The sequence below is a fragment of the Podarcis cretensis genome (genome assembly GCF_951804945.1).
Source record: "Podarcis cretensis genome assembly, chromosome: Z".
Classification (NCBI taxonomy): Eukaryota; Metazoa; Chordata; class Lepidosauria; order Squamata; family Lacertidae; genus Podarcis; species Podarcis cretensis.
The window spans coordinates 35,155,867-35,169,852 of NC_137184.1; the positions used below are offsets into that span (position 1 = coordinate 35,155,867).

The 13,986-nt window shown below is 39.0% G+C and overlaps 1 protein-coding gene across 1 annotated transcript in view; it reads right to left on the minus strand.

The window, feature by feature from the left end:
- The window catches only part of DIAPH2 (diaphanous related formin 2), a 358,680-nt gene that overhangs the window by 277,634 nt on the left and 67,060 nt on the right, over positions 1–13,986 (minus strand). Inside the window, exons 11-12 of the mRNA XM_079962400.1 lie at positions 12,625–12,735; positions 1,928–2,046 (exon numbers count right to left, since the gene is read on the minus strand). Coding sequence (XP_079818526.1) covers positions 1,928–2,046; positions 12,625–12,735 — 230 coding nt within the window. The remainder of the gene's footprint in view (positions 1–1,927; positions 2,047–12,624; positions 12,736–13,986) is intronic.

Consider the following 13,986-nt stretch of genomic DNA (forward strand, 5'->3'; position numbering starts at 1 on the left):
GAAGTGAAACGGACTTCCAGAACGCATTCTATTCGAAAACCAAGATACGGCTTTATTCAAACTAACACTATGTACTGTTCCAAAACTTCAGCCTTCTTTGAAATCTTCTTTGATTGATGCTTGTTTGATTCCCCTCTGTCCTATCTAGTTCAGATGCTGCTCTTCTGATAAGTTACTGGGTTCCTTGAGAAGCCAGTATCTCTGTGTAATGATTTTTATGCCTCTAGTATCTTCAGTGCTTAGAAACATAGAATTAGTGCAAATACAATATATTACATAGTTTTATTTATTTAAATTATTTATTTCTATTATTTATCTATGCAGACATCAGGGTGGGGTCTTAAAACAACCAACCAAAACTAATAATATGTAATAAAATGTGTCATCAAAACAACAACAAAAAATATAAAACTGAGTAATTATTGAAAATAATTATCCAAAAATATATAAGTAATATATAAACCTGGTAAGAAAATTCTCACTTTTTCATTGTACGATTAACACAGACTGACAAACCTGACCGTAAAGCGAAATGAAGCATTTCTATTACCAAGGAAGTAAGAATTGTTTTCTGAATTTTGAACTAAAGTTTTAGAAAAGTTACACTGTTAGGAATTCAGAGACATATTATTACACTTACTGGTCTGCTATAAACATAAACTTAGCCTCCCCTGCCCATGCACTCCCACTACTCCAATCTGGTGCAGTTACAATGACTTTAGAAGCTTTGCAGTATCATCCAAATCTAGAGAAACTGTGATTAATCTTAACTATAGTTTGTGAAACAAGCCAACTTTCAACCAAAGTTTATGAGGTTTACTTGCTTCCACTAGCCAATATATTTTGACTACAGTTAACAGGACAAGCTGCCAAACCTCCAAAACTGGAAATGGGCAGGCAAGTAGGAAGGGGTTGTAGGGCTGGGAACCATAAATTAGGAAGCCAAGAAGGCACAGGCTGAAAGGGATAAAATCTGTGAGAAAAGAGATGACAGAAGCATTAGGTGTAATCCTTGGTAAAGTGGTCACAAGAAACAAAAGCCAAATTAAGTGTCACCTTTGCTTTTTGATCTCCTCTTCTACTTATGTTTAACTACAGAAGCTGGTTATCATAAGAGAAGGGAATATATGTGCCTCTTTTAAACTTACTTTTCCCTCTGATGTTTAAAGTTATGTCTTACAATACAACCATGTGCATGTTTAATTGGTTTAAATTATTTTAAAATATGTTTTAGCTGTTTCTATTTTAGTTGCAAGCTGGTGTCAGAGAAAAAGGTGGGAAATAAATAAATAAATAAAATCCAGCCTTTCCGAAATGGATGCCCTTCAGATTATTATTATTTTACTACAACTCCAATCAGTTCCACTTAGCACAGCCATATTGGCTAGAGCTGACTGGAGTTGTGGTCCAAACATCTGGTGGGCACCCAGTTGGGGAATGCTATCCTAGATCATGCAAGGTAATTCCACTAGTTGTGACTACAACTGTTACTGCAGCATTGTGATCTGAGAACCCTAAGGAGACAATGGGGTCAAGAAGAAATACTGGGGATACTAAATTTCACATACTGATTTCCATTAGTTGGCCAATTCTCTCGCATCTAATTCTCCTTATACTTTATTTCCAGACATTCAACGTATACTCTTCAATAGTTACTCCTAGTCTATAGCTTCTCAACTATCTGTTTAAATAAGATGCACTTTCTGTGAATCAAGGGGAAAGTTCCAAAAATTGTACTTATGTCTTATTGACTTATTATTAGTGCCAACTAGTCTATGCCCAGTTTGAAATAACATGCCAGCACATATTCTCCACTTCCTCATGCATGCCCCAAGTAATTAGATTATAATACCTAGCACTACTGCAAAAAGCTACTTTCTGCAAGCATTCATTTCTAATAAAATTGTACAGTCCTTTAAAAGGATATTCCATTTCCACTTTGATGTCACTGAGGCGGTGGGCCAACTCAATTAAGTCTTCTTCTTTGTTTTCATCAAACACTTTCAACTGAATATCCAGTTCTTCATTCTCCTTCTCTTTTAGATCCTATTATTCCATGAAATAAATTGAATAGTTTATCATAAAACTTATCTTAATGGCATACTTTTCAACTCTTCTATACCTACAGTACAACCAAGCATAACCACGCAGTTGAAGGTCATATGTTGAGTTTACAACCACCGTATGTTCTTCTCATCCTCTGTATATTTAAGTAAGAAATATGTTTCGCCACAGTATGATACATACAGACTTAGGACTATTGGTTGCTGATACATGTACATGATACACCATAGACAAAGCAAAAGTGTAACAGAAATTTTCACCTTATTATGTACTTTATAGGCATACAAACATCAAAAACTTTCTAGATCAAATAAAAACTTGATCCAGTACAGCAGCTGAAAAATACCTTGAAGGAGTCATGCAGCTATGACACAAATTGCTTGCAACACTGACTGCATTTGAATGAAGCACATGGATATATTCAAGCACAACAGTCCCAAGTATGGCTTATTGAGAATTCTGCTTAAATTGCTGCTCCAACTCTGCCACTACAACCGTGAATGCCTATTCCATGTAATGTGCTCATTAAGGAACTGGTTTTGCTCATGCATTCTCCATGAACAGTCATAAACTAAAATACTATGTGAAAGTGTTACCTTCAGTTGCATAATCACAGTAGACTGGCATCTTTATTTTGTAGTCATGTTGCACTATTAATGCTTGTCCACATTAACCTCAAAGTCTCAATTTGAACAATTCTAATTCAAATGAGGTTACAATGGTGCATATCTGTCCAGAATACGGAGCTCTTTCAATGAGTTTTTTATTATTATAGACTGTCAGACCTTATGTAAAAAGGTGTTGATGGTATTTAAATTTCTGAATTTTGAGAGTGGTCTGGCTGTGACAAATTCATTTCTCAAGACTACCCATGGCGAGTCTCTATCCTTGGGTGGCACTCTCTGCTGGAAATGTATTTCATTCCCAGTTGTAGGTCCTACAAGGTGAAACTCTTCCTCCTAAGGAGTGTATGTATGTGATCATATCCTATTACCTTATATCAGAACCATCACTCTGCCTTCATAGACTATGAAGACATATGAAAGGATAGACATTAAATCTATCATACTGAGTATAAAGCATACTGGCTGAAGAGTACTATGTTCTAAGCAGCTTTGACTATGCAGCGGAGCTGTATTCCTCCCTTCCTTTAAATGCTAAGTATGAACAATTATTGGCTGTTAATAATATGAATCTGGTTTAGTAGTTGATTTCTACCAGTTTTTGTTTGATTTAAAATACTTCTAACAAATTGCAATGTATGTATCATTACAACATACATCTGGTGAACTTTAAACCTCACAGTATGACTATATTGCTTACTGCATCCTGCATAGTACTCCTGTTTTTATATAAAACAATTTTTTGCCTAGGTTCCTACTTGTGTTTAAATACTAGAGTAATTATTAATTTGTAATACAGTAAAAACAGCATGCATCAAAGTTGTTGTTGTTGTTTTAAAAGAAAAAAAGAAAAATCCAAACTTTTATAGCATGCCACACTAGAGATTGTTGGGATTAATATATCACCTTGAAGTTCTTTTACTATGATCCCTTTTATCTTGCAGATTTCAAAAGACATTCGATAATCACAAGTGAGGACATTCAAAGACGATAATAGGAGAAGTAAGATGACCAGGTGTGGCGCCTACAACAAAAATGTCAGCAATGTGGAGCCCACAGTTAGCCACATAGAACAGAACTCACTGTATTGAGGAATGATGACTATCCCATGTTCATACCAGAAGTATCAAGTAGGCAGAGACCTGTAAGTCATTGAGCCATGCAACACTAAAAACTTATCTTGTTTTTAAGTAATAATATGGAGATGTATAAATGCAAAGAAGATGCAAAGAAAGTCAAACTTTTCCCATGCATTATGCATAAATAATAAAACCTCTTGCAGGCAAAATGAAAGCATTACTTTGATGCAAACAATAGCAAACAAAAAGAAATCATGTTATTTAAGAAATCAGTATGGTGCTTTTACTCACAAGGAAGCCTGCTGGATCTTGGTCTGCAATGTATTATGAAGGGGCTGAGAAACATTATCAGAAATACTAACTTTTTCTTTCTAGATTTCTAACCATCCACAATCTACTTAACTTTGAAATAGTCCTGCTGACAAATAAAGCTTAGCTGAGAGTTATCCTGAATTTAAGCTCATTGAAAAGGTCACGATCATTATCCAACACCTAGAACTGAATGATGAATTATCCCTCTATATCAGCTACTATTTGATCCAGGCCACTATTTCAATGAAGCAGAGAAACTTAGTTCAATCTTAAGAGGCCTTAAGTTTTGAAACACACTTAAAATATTAATAAACCTATTTTAATTTACCCCAAATGTTATTTTCACTAAAAACCTAATTACACTAACTTGAAGGCTACATACAAATAAGAAGACTTGAATTTGTAGAATAAAAGGTTTAATTAAGGGTGAACATCTGCCAGTCAGGATGTTCCACTATAAACCTGTCTGTGCAAAAGTTGTTCCTAAGAACTATTCCTTAATTGATCAGACCTACTAACACCCTGCTTTATTAAATGAGTAAGCAACCGATTATCTGCACTAATCTATCACCTTCACTTTACACATCTATATTCCCTCATTAAAATGTGGATCCTTAACTGCACATTCAAATTAAAGTCTAAATTATGCCAAAGGTTAGGACATAATTATGACTGCAGACGGAATTTCAAATAACCTAATAAAAATATGAATCTAGACACCAACAGAAAATTATTTTGCCTTATATGCCTTATAAGATCCTTCGGAACCTGGCTGTAACGTATTTTGTGCTATTAACTTTTCAAGTTTTGTTGGCAAATACAAAACAAAAGCAAGCCTTTAGATAGATGTATTTTAATAAACATTTTTTTTTCTGCCAGTCAACAACTATTTTAAATTTTCAATAATAAAATATGGTTATTTTTCAAACTACCTCTCTTTTATTTATGTGTTGCTCAGGAAAAATGATAACTTCAATTGAAATACACCATTTTGTTCCCAGTTCCAATTTGTTAAAAAGGTAAATGGACCCCTGACCATTAGGTCCAGTTGTGACCGACTCTGGGGTTGTGGAGTTCATCTTGCTTTATTGGCTGAGGGAGCTGGCCATACAGCTTCCAGGTCATGTGGCCAGCATGACTAAGCCACTTCTGGCGAACCAGAGCAGCGCACGGAAATGCCGTTTACCTTCCCGCTGCACTATCTACTTGCACTTTGACGTGTTTTCGAACTGCTAGGTTGGCAGGAGCAGGGACCGAGCAACGGGAGCTCATGGGGATTTGAACCGCCAACCTTCTGATCGGCAAGTCCTAGGCTCTGTGGTTTAACCCACAGCGCCACCTGCGTCCAATTTGTTATACCTATACTAATTTTTTTAAAGGGACGCAGGTGGCACTGTGGTCTAAACCACTGAGCCTAGGGCTTGCCAATTGGAAGGTTGGCAGTTTGAATCCCAGCGACTGGGTGAGCACCCGTTGCTTGGTCCCAGCTCCTGCCAACCTAGCAGTTCGAAAGCACGTCAAAGTTCAAATACATAAATAGGTACCGCTCCAGCGGGAAGGTAAACGGTGTTTCCGTGCGCTGCTTTGGTTTCGCAGAAGCGGCTTAATCATGCTGGCCACATGACCCGGAAAAACTATCTGCAGACAAACGTCGGCTCCCTCGGCCAGTAAAGCGAGATGAGCGCTGCAACCCCAGAGTTGTTCACAACTGGACTTAACTATCAGGGGTCCCTTACCTTTTATACTAATTTTAAAACAATGGTTTTATATATACATATATAAAAAATGGTATCTGCCAGAGTCCCAACAACCTGAGCAAGCATGGAGTGGTATTTAATGCTAGTCCTACTCAGAGTAGACCCACTGAACTTAATGGGCATGACTAAATTAGGTTCATTAATTTTAGTGGGTCTACTCTGAGTAGGACTTAGTTGAATACCACCTACACTGACTCCCTCTTTTGAATGGGACAAGTAGCATTGTAAACTGAGACTACAACCAGACAAGCAAAGGAAAAGACAGTTTTTATAGAGCATTTCCATGGAGCATATGCATGTCACACAACAGTATGATATGATTACAGTTAAGTGCACAGCCCATCGACATAATTAATATAAACAATAAGCAGAAGTAGAGAAGAATGTAAAGACTAAAGGAAAACGTGCTAGCTCAATCACATCTTATATTCTGATTCCAAACTTCTGGGGAAATGTCTTACCATTATGTAGCCAAAATCGCTTGGAGAACCATAATGCTTGTAGAATACATAAAGAATGCCAGGCCCTTCTTTATGCAATCCCTTCCCTGAGAGGTTAGGAGAATGGCAACACAAGAACGGACCTTTTCTGTGGTGGCTCCATGTCTGTGGAATGCTCTCCCCAAAGGGACTCATCTAGCACAGGCATCCCCAACCTGCGGCCCTCCAGATGTTTTGGCCTACAACTCCCATGATCCCTAGCTAACAGGACCAGTGGTCAGGGATGATGGGAATTGTAGTCTCAAAACATCTGGAGGGCCGAAGGTTGGGGATGCCTAATCTGGCACCATCATTACATGTCTTTAGGCACCAGGCAAAAACAGTCCAAGCTTTTGGACATTAAATAATTGGTGTGAGGGTGGGTGGGTGTTATTACGCTTATTTAATTGTTATGCTATCTATTATTTTGCTTATTATGTTTTTATTATTGTGCTCTGTAAAATGTGTTAATGTTGTACATCGCCCTGGGATCTTTTGATAAAGGGCAGTATATAAAATGAATTAATGGTGGTGGTGGTGGTGATATCTTGGGGGCGGGATGATTGGGGGGAGAGACCCAAACAGCTTAGTGAGAACTAAGCATGCTCAGTGAACACAGAATGCTAATTGGTCAGGGTGAGGGAAACGGAAAGCCAGGGTGGGTAGAAAGAAAGATAGAATGGAGTATCCATGAAGAGGACTGATTGGCTGGAACCCTGGACAGGAACACTCTGCATATTTTGTTTAGAGTCCTTTTATAGTAAAACAGAGAATTAGGAAAAAATATAGAGTAATGTCACACCCAGAAGGTAACACTTGTAGTTTAGAACCCACAAGTTTTGAAAGAATATAGTAACCATAATTTATGTAACGGCTTATGTCTTCTTTCAAAAATTCTCTAAGCAAGCACAATTTATAGAAAATAAGGTGTGATCACCTCACAAAACTATTTTGTTTTCCTCGAGTTCAACCTATGGTCTATATAAACAATCCTTAGGGAAAGTCAAACTCATTAAATAGAATTAATCTAATTCTTCTTTGGCAATGAAATAATTCAACAGAGGATTGAGGTCATAATATTTTAAAATGCTAAGGTTTTTAAGAAAATAGGTGATAAAGTTGCAGTTCTCCCCACTGAACCATATTATAGTTGCAGCATTTGCTTGGTGTTCGATGTTACAAGAGAGTGTTGGGAAAAATTATAGCCACGTGTTAAAATGCAAAAGGCTGATGCTGCAAGGAGCACTTACCCAAGAAAGTTATTGTCACTTCTGCTATTTATACAGTATAGGGGTGGCCCTGAACAGCCCATCTAATACTATTATGGAAGTGCATTTTCAGCAACCCATTTGTTTTTGTAGCTAAATAAATTCAGCTTTCCTTGGAAAACGTAGAACCAATAATTAGATATAAGTGTAGTTCAGCTGTATACTGGGCTTTTAGAAAAAAAGAACATAACTGAAAGTATATCTTGATTTTATACTAATGGAATAAATTTAGCACAACAGCAAGCTAAACAGAGAATATGTTATATGTTTTTTTCAACTGAGGTTGATATTCAGTGTTACGTTAGTAGAACCAAACGCTTGTGTTCAGCCAGTCCGATTTTTGCTCTCATTTCCCTAGACTAACATATCACAAACTGCACTGGAAGCTACCCAGGATTCCAAAAGCTGTTTTCTGTGTACCATAGGTGCAGAGGGCTACTGTTTGAGATCTTATAAATGCTGGTCTGAGAGTCATAACTCTTATTACTTGTTTATAGGAGCTGTTTATAATAGAAAATTACAAGAGCATAGTTTTCTATTCTATATACACTTAAATTGACTAATGAGAAAAGAAGTTCTACCATCATGGCATCAGGAAGATGAAATGGATATCGGAGATTGGAATTTTTATTACAAACTTCTAGGAGATTTTAAGAGCTTGCACAGGAGTCAAAGTATACTTATAACTTCAGTTCACACAAATAGATCCAACACGGCTATCAAGTATAGTATATGATTTGGGGAACATAAGCTGTGCCACTAACCAACTATACCCAGATTAGCTTTAGACCTGCATTACCACAACAAAACATGCCTTCTTTTATCATTTTGTGATTTCCCTTCTATATGGGCTTCAAGAAACTTTTCTCCATCACAGCTTGTTTAGAATTCAGAATCACAATCAAATATTGTTCTTGGCAACTATGATGGCATTCTATCAACTTAATTCTGGGTTATATTCAGTGCTCATGCAATGAGATTTCACCTTCATTCACTTTGTCCATGCAGCCCTCTGTGAAGCATCAAAATCAAAATAGAGAGTTGGGTCACCACGTGCCACCATATATCTTTAACTTACTGGCAGTAGTGCCTTTGCATTAGTAAATCAGTGTGCAAACAATTCACACCCTTTATCTGTGCTCCAGCTGTTCCTGGTAAATAACACATTCTTTATTTACCAGATTCTTTTAGGGGACCTAGCAGCTATCATTTTCAATGTCTGTCTTACCTTCTTCCTCTTAAAAAAAATCTGAGAGTATTTTTTAGAAAAATGTTATGTATTTTAAATATACTGTAAAAAGTTTTAAAATGATAACTGGTAGGAGGGTGGCCTCCTTGAGGCTCCAGGAGAAAGACTTTCCAGCCTCTTCCCATCTCCTTATGCTGTGATGACCCTTCCCGGTGGAAGCCAAACAGGAGGAAGAGAAAGCTGTGCCAAGCACAGCCCCGTCTTCAACACCACCAACACACCCCAGTCTGGATCCTCAGGTTGTCTTCCCATGCCGCTTCCCCAGGCACTCGCTGGGTCTCCAGAGTTGAGTTTTTAATCTGCGCTTAATCCATGAAGGATGAAACAAGGGAGCAAAGACAAGCTGGCTGGAAAAAATATGAGGAGGGGGAAGCTTCCTCTTCCCAGTTTCCCACTCGCCTCTCTCCCAATGTCCAGGCAGTACTAAATCAAGTAAGAAAGCAAACAAGAAAAAGTGGAGAGGTAGGGTACAAAAATTGCTCAGAACTTCCCAGCTGGTTGTGCCTCCCTTTCAGCATTTAGCAAAACTCATCTCTGTGATTTCCTTACAGACCCTCTCTTCAAGCATTGGACCTTATGGATGCCACCATCTTAGCATGACAGCAGGTTCAAACATGGACCATAGGAACAGTGGCAATAGCCCCATCAGGAAGGCAGGGCTGCTGCACTTTTAATTTGAGCACTACAGAAAGAAATCCAACAGGTGAAACTCTCATGACCAGGAGTTATAAACAGTGACGTTTGTGAGGGCGTTTAGAGAGGGAGTTTGAGGAGGAGAAGCCCACAATGCTGTCTCATGCTGTGTGTGAAACCAAGAGACATGAGCATTGAGGGGGCTGCTGCAGTAACCTGTGCCATGATTGTCTTCAGCCTGAGAACATGCAAAACTACACCTGCAGCAAGTGCAAGCTGGTTGCCTTGCTGGAAGAGAAGGTACAGCAACTTGAGGTCCACCCAGTGCTATTTTTCTAGAAAGAGGTGCTGGAACTCACCATGAGCACCTCATTTGTTCTCTTAGAATGGCAATGTAGCCCACTTGAGAGGGGCTGGAGCCCACCTGAGAGGTGCCGGGACTGAGTTCCTATGAGTTCTCACCGGAAAAAAGCCCTGGGTCCACCTATCCACACTGGGCAAGATGTAGAGCACACCTAAAGAAGTGGGAGGCACCTAAAGAAACCAGTGCAGCTGCATAAAAAGTGCATATATACAGTGGTATCTCGGGTAAAGTACTTAATTCGTTCCGGAGGTCCATTCTTAACCTGAAACTGTTCTTAACCCTGAAGCACCACTTTAGCTAATGGGGCCTCCTGCTGCTGCTGCACCACCTGAAGCAAAGTTCATAACCCAAGGTAATATTTCTGGGTTAGCGGAATCTGTAACCTGAAGTGTATGTAACCCGAGGTACCACTTTAATATGTAGAAGACAGGGGAAATCACAAACTAAGAGTGTACAACACTTTCAGGGAGAAGCTGAGGCAAGTCAAAGCACAGAGTGAACTCAGGCTTGCAAGAGAGGTTAAAAAGAATTTTAAAAGTTTCTTCAGCTATGTTCAAAGCAAGAGGAAGGCAAGCAAGTAGTAAGTCCTCCACATGGAAAACTGCTATTGGGTGACAGAGAAAAGGCAGAACTGCTCAACATCTACTTTACCTCTGTCTTCACTCAAAAGGAAAGTGATGCCTAACCTGGTGATGACAGAATAAACAATGCAAGAAAGGAAAAGCCCAACATAGGAAAAGAGGTGGTACTTTAAATGAATTCAAATCTCCAGGACCTGATAACCTGCACCAAAGACTACTAAAGGAGTTAGCGGATGGAATCTCAGAGCCTTTGTCTATAATCTTTGAGAATTATTGGAGAAACTGTGAGGTCCCCACTAGAGGTGGGCAAATGTCTCCATCTTCAAAAAGGTGGGAAAGAAGACACAGTTAACTACTGACCAGTGAGCTTGACACTGATACCAGGAAAGGTCCTAGAACAGATAATTCTACAGTCTGTCTTTGAGCACTTAGAAAAGGATGCTGTGATTACTAAGACCAAACATGGATCTCTCAAAAACAAGTCACGCCTGACTAAACTCATCTCTCTCTCTCTCTCTCTCTCTCTCTCTCTCATAGTGTTACAAGTTTGATGGATCAGGGGAATGCTGTGGATATAGTGTATCTTGATTTCTGTAAGGCTTTTGACAAAGTTCCCCATCTTGTAGAGAAGCTGGTAAAATGTGGGCTAGACGAAGTAACTATTAGGTGGATTTGTAAATGGTTGACTGACCAAACTCAAAGAGTCCTCACTAATGGTTCCTCGTCATCCTGGAAAAGAGTGACAAGTGGGGTACTGCAGGGTTCTGTCCTGGGCCCGTTGTTGCTCAGTGTAGTAATAAACAACTTGAATGAAAGTACTGAGGGGATGCTCATAAAATTTGCAAATGACACCAAACTGGGTGGGGGTAGTTAATGTCACAGAAGACAGAATCAGGATTCAAGATGACCTTAACATATTAGAAAACTAGGCCAAAACTAGCAAAACAAATTTTAGTAGGGACAAATGTAAGGTTCTACACTTAGGCAGGAAGAACTAGCAGCACAAATATAAGATGTGGAACACCTGGCTTGCCAGTAATACATGTAAAAAGGATCTAGGGGTCCTGGTGGACCACAATCTTAACATGAGTCAACAGTGTCATGCAGCAGCAAAAAAAAGTAAATGCTATTCTAGGCTGCATCAAAAGAAGTATAGTCTTCCAAACAAGGAAAGTATAGCTCCTTTCTATTCTGCCTTGGTCACAACACACCTGGAGTACTGTATCCCGTTCTGGGCACCACCATTTAAGAAAAATATTGACAAGCTGGAACGTGTACAGAGGAGGGTGACCAAGATGATAAAGGGCCTGGAAACCAAGCCTTATTAGGAGTGGTTGAGTGGTATGTTTAGCCTGGAAAAGAAGAAACTGAGAGGAGATATGACAGCCATCTTAAAATATCTCAAGGGTTGTCACATGGAAGATTGACCATGTTAGTCTTCTCCTGCTCTGGAGGCCAGGACCTGAACAAATGGCTTCAGAAGGAAGGAGATTCCAACTAAACAGAAAAACTTTCTGACAGTGCTGTTTGAGAGAGGAACAGTATTCCTTGGGAGGGGGAGGACTCTCCTTCCTTGGAGATTTTTAGCAGAGGTTGGATGACTATCTGTCATGTATGCTTTAACTGAAATTCCAACATTGTCGGGGGTTGCAGGGGGTTGGACTAGATGCCCTTGGGTCCCATCCAACTCTTCAATTCTATTGTTCTATTATTCTAATGATATGCTCAATATACTTGTATTGTTTAGTTACAGACGGCACCTTTTTCTTGCAATTAACAGCAAACACAAGATGGAAGTTTATTGTTATCTGTCATAATTGCAAAATTATGATAAATAATAAGTTAATAATTGCAAAATGCTTTGTTATCATTATCCTGCTCTTCTTGTAAGTCATTTGAAGATGGGGAGTTGATCCTTAAATACTGCAATTCCAGATAGCAAAGTCTATCATGCAAAGGTGGATTTAAAACCTAATCCCATGTCTGTTTTACTTATCCAATATACAGTATATACTAAAAACAGATAAATTCCTAGATGAACAGGATAACTAACCATGCGGTCACATTTTGCTCCCATTTCACTATGATTACAAATTATAAATAACCATTAAAGTCATACTTGGTTGCAGCATGAAAAACTTGTGTATGATTTATCATCATAAGGCAAGCAGTCATGGTATTCAGTGCATTAGTAGTACCTCTGCAAATAACTTACTGGCAATATTTTCTTTAGTCCACAGCGCAGGAATTCATTTCTCAAGTGTATCCTAAAATCAAGATCTTCAGGGGAAGTGACAAGGGCATTTATGAACTGCATGCAGGCTGCCTGTAATTAAAAATTATGGTAAAAGCAGCTTATTAGATTCAGCCTTCTCAATGCACACAAGCAATAAACATAGTAGGGGGAAAAACGTTCTTAAATAAGGAAATGTACATTCTAACTAAAAACTTATTTTATGGAGCAACACAGTAATATACTTTACAATAAAACTATATTGCCAATAATGCATCCCACTTAGACTGACCTCCATGAAGTATGTGTCAAAAGCTGTGCATTATAATTAAATGCTGGTGTTTGAGCTAGATATAACACTGTAGATGGTGGAACTTATTATTAAGAGATATTATTAGGGCAGTGCGGCCCTTTTCATAACAAGTGGGCCACAAGAGTACTTCGACACAGAACAATGCCTTGTCATGCACATGGGAAGGCAGAGCAAGGCCAAAATTTGGCGCACGTGCATATACACACATCCTTGCAGCCCTCACACTGCCTTCCTAAAGGCAACTAAATGAGGTGCTAGGCTTTGGGAAGGAGTGTGAGGCTCTGGAAAGGTAATAGAGTCCTCCCAGCTTATTTACAAAGCTGGGAAAGTGCAAACGAGACTTTGAGAAGGTGGCAGGAGGACTCGAGAACCCTGTCAGAGCCTCACACTTCTTTCCCAAAACTCAGCACTTCAGGATGGCAGTGTGAGGGCTGCAGGGCAGATGGTTGTCAAATGTTGCCAAGGGCTGCCCAAGAAGGTCTCAAGGACCACAGGCAGACCTCAGGCCACATTTTGGACCACCATGTATTAGAGAGTACCAAGTTTAGCTAAAAGAGTAAAAGCAAGTATTATTTGGAAAAAGCTACTGGCCAGTATTTTCTAAGAGGGAGCAAAGACTGAGCCTCATTTTTCACCACTTAGTTTTTAGCAGCACTACAAGTTATACATGAAATCTGTGCCCAGAGACACCAGAAAAGTGTAACTTTTCTATACAGACTGCTGCAAGCTGGTGAAATCTTCCAGTACCATACATGCATACAATGCTGTTATTGTACTTGCCTGAATGATCCTTGTTATGTTATGACTGTGACATGACTGAACAAGCCAAAGTACATGTCCAATCCAAAATTAATAGAGAGAAAAGGTGCCATCTGCTGTGATTGTTTTTGCCAGAAGAAATTCTGGCTTAATTGCTTGTATTAATACTGGTAAAGTGAACATTTCAGTCAGAAACGAGTTAATGAGTCTTGCAGTTGTACCTTCAGTCAAGGAGTTTGGATGAGAGAGGTCATAAAACTTGCAAAAGCCTT